Source organism: Zingiber officinale, chromosome 1B, assembly GCF_018446385.1.
Source record: "Zingiber officinale cultivar Zhangliang chromosome 1B, Zo_v1.1, whole genome shotgun sequence".
Classification (NCBI taxonomy): Eukaryota; Viridiplantae; Streptophyta; class Magnoliopsida; order Zingiberales; family Zingiberaceae; genus Zingiber; species Zingiber officinale.
In genome coordinates this window covers 105,626,247-105,628,370 of record NC_055986.1, presented here as the reverse complement: position 1 = coordinate 105,628,370, position 2,124 = coordinate 105,626,247, and the positions used below count along the sequence as shown (strand labels likewise).

The 2,124-nt window shown below is 49.9% G+C and overlaps 1 protein-coding gene across 1 annotated transcript; it reads left to right on the top strand.

Annotated features, from left to right (window-relative positions):
* The first annotated feature begins 267 nt into the window (after positions 1–267).
* Positions 268–2,124, top strand: LOC122040657. Its single transcript, XM_042600065.1, has 2 exons — positions 268–574; positions 1,607–2,124. The coding sequence occupies exons 1-2, from the start codon at positions 268–270 to the stop codon at positions 2,122–2,124; spliced, it is 825 nt and encodes a 274-aa protein (XP_042455999.1).

Genomic DNA, 2,124 nt, shown 5'->3' with positions numbered 1-2,124 from the left:
ATCTAGGTATTTTCGGATTTTATATGTATTTTCATCGATTTTTTTGTTTCAGAATTCCGAGATATTCTTTGACTAGGTCATAATTGGGGACTTAGCAGCGATGAAACATCTCCAAATGGAAAATAGGTATGATGATTAATTTTATAATTTTGGTACTCATAGTAATACCTGTGTAATAATTTAACAGATATGAAGCGAGCTACACGTGTTCCCGTGCCGAGACGTAGCGCAGGACGGCCACGTAAGAGGACGTTAGAATCCCTAGCGATGGAGTCACCAGAGGGGTCTGCTGGAATCGAGCCTATCAGTCAAGGACAGACTGCACATGGTACTGCGGGCGCCTCGGGCTCTCAGACTCCGATGGTTTCAGAGGTACCTACCTCGACCATACCCGTCGTACCCACTCTTACAGTATTCACGGTACCACCAGCAGTACCACCTGCAGTATATCCGACCCCTCCACCAGCAGTGCCTACTGCTGCGTACCCAATACCTCCTCCAGTTGCGCCTACGGCGTACCGAGCACCACTGCCACCTGTTTCCTGCTACTACATACCCGGCACCCGCACCAGCAGTACCAGTCGCCCCTGCCTATATTGACCCTACTGTGCCACCAGCGGTACCTGCTCCGGCTTATGCAATAGCACCAAGGATACCTTCCCCGACCTATCCAGCGGTACCACTTGTAGTACCCGCTCAAGTGGTTCCGCCAATTTCAGCGATGATCTCTACTCACCCTACTGATATAATTATAGCACGAGCTCGGATCCCAGCTTTGGCAGAGTCAGTGAAAGGTCGATTCACGTTATTCCACGGAGAGACCGATCAGAGAATGGCTTAGTCTTGGATAGAGACTATGGAGCAGACTTTCTTTTATATGGCTTGCTCCGAGTGGGAGAAAGCAAAGCTGGCTACTTTCCATTTACAGGACGAGGCCGACATCTGGTGGAATACGCAGCGCTCGATCATAGGTGAGCAGTACATCACCTCGGCAAGATTTAGAGAGGCTTTTGAGAGCCAGAACTTTCCATGGTCATATCAGATGACACGCCAGTAGGATTTTCTGAGTCTTTGGTAGAACAACCGCACGGTGACAGAATACAATGCTGAATTTAATCGATTGGCCAGATTTTGTCCAGAGTTAGTTGCTGAGGACAGGTCTCGTATGCTTTAGTTTGTCCAGGGAATGGATGGACATCTTCAAGTAAAGATTGTAGGTTTTGGAAATTCATCTTATATAGAGGCATTGGATAGAGCTCTTATGATTGAGGCGGCTCGGGAGAGAGCGAATGCGGACAAGAAAAGGAAGCAGATAGATCGGACTTCAGGACAGACACAACAGCCACAGGCTACCGGACAATAGCAGAGTGGTCACAGTCAGTCGGGTCAGTGTACTTCTGGGGCATCTGGCTGGCCTTAGAAATCAAGGTGGACTTCCTCAAGACGTTTTCGGTCTTCTCAGCAGAATCGGAAACAGTCCTCCAGTGACATGCACTGCACCTGATGTGGATCTAGAGATTACATCACATCAGCCTGCTCCACGGGATAGTCAGTTTTCTATTATTGCAAACTGCTTGGGCACATGAGCCGAGATTGCTCACTGAAGGGTCAGCATGTGGCTTCCAGAGTTTCCATTTAGGGAGGACAGTTCAGTCAAACAGGGACTCAGCGAGGGGGGCAGAAAGTCCAATCTTCGCATCGTCCGTAGAGGACAGCCTCTCCGGTAGTAACTACATATGGCATGCACAGGCAAGAGCACTCCAGTTCTCACACGGTATCGCAGGGTTCTGTTTCGGGACCTCAGTATCAGTCGCAGCCTCAGCCACTAGTGCAGTATTAGTTGCAGCCCCAATCACTGGTCCAGTACCAGTCGTAGCCTCAGCCACTAGTCCCGTATCAGCTATAGCCACAGTCACAAGCTCAGTACCAGACGCAGCCCCAACCACTGGTCAAATATCAGCCGTAGGCCTCATATCCATCTCTGGCTCAATATCCAGCACCGCCTCAGTGGCAGACTCAAACTCCGACTCAGGCACAGCAACCTCTGGCAGTGCTACCACCTCCACCCTCGCCAAAGATTGGATGAATTCACGCAGTTACCAAAGAGGATGCACAGCGAGCTAA

Excerpts from the sequence above, each read along its gene's own strand:
- LOC122040657 (XM_042600065.1), top strand. The coding sequence starts at position 268 with ATGGAGTCACCAGAGGGGTCTGCTGGAATCGAGCCTATCAGTCAAGGA. Across the intron at positions 575-1,606 it reads ACCCGGCACCCGCACCAGCA|GGTCAGCATGTGGCTTCCAG; the intron begins GTACCAGTCGCC and ends TGCTCACTGAAG.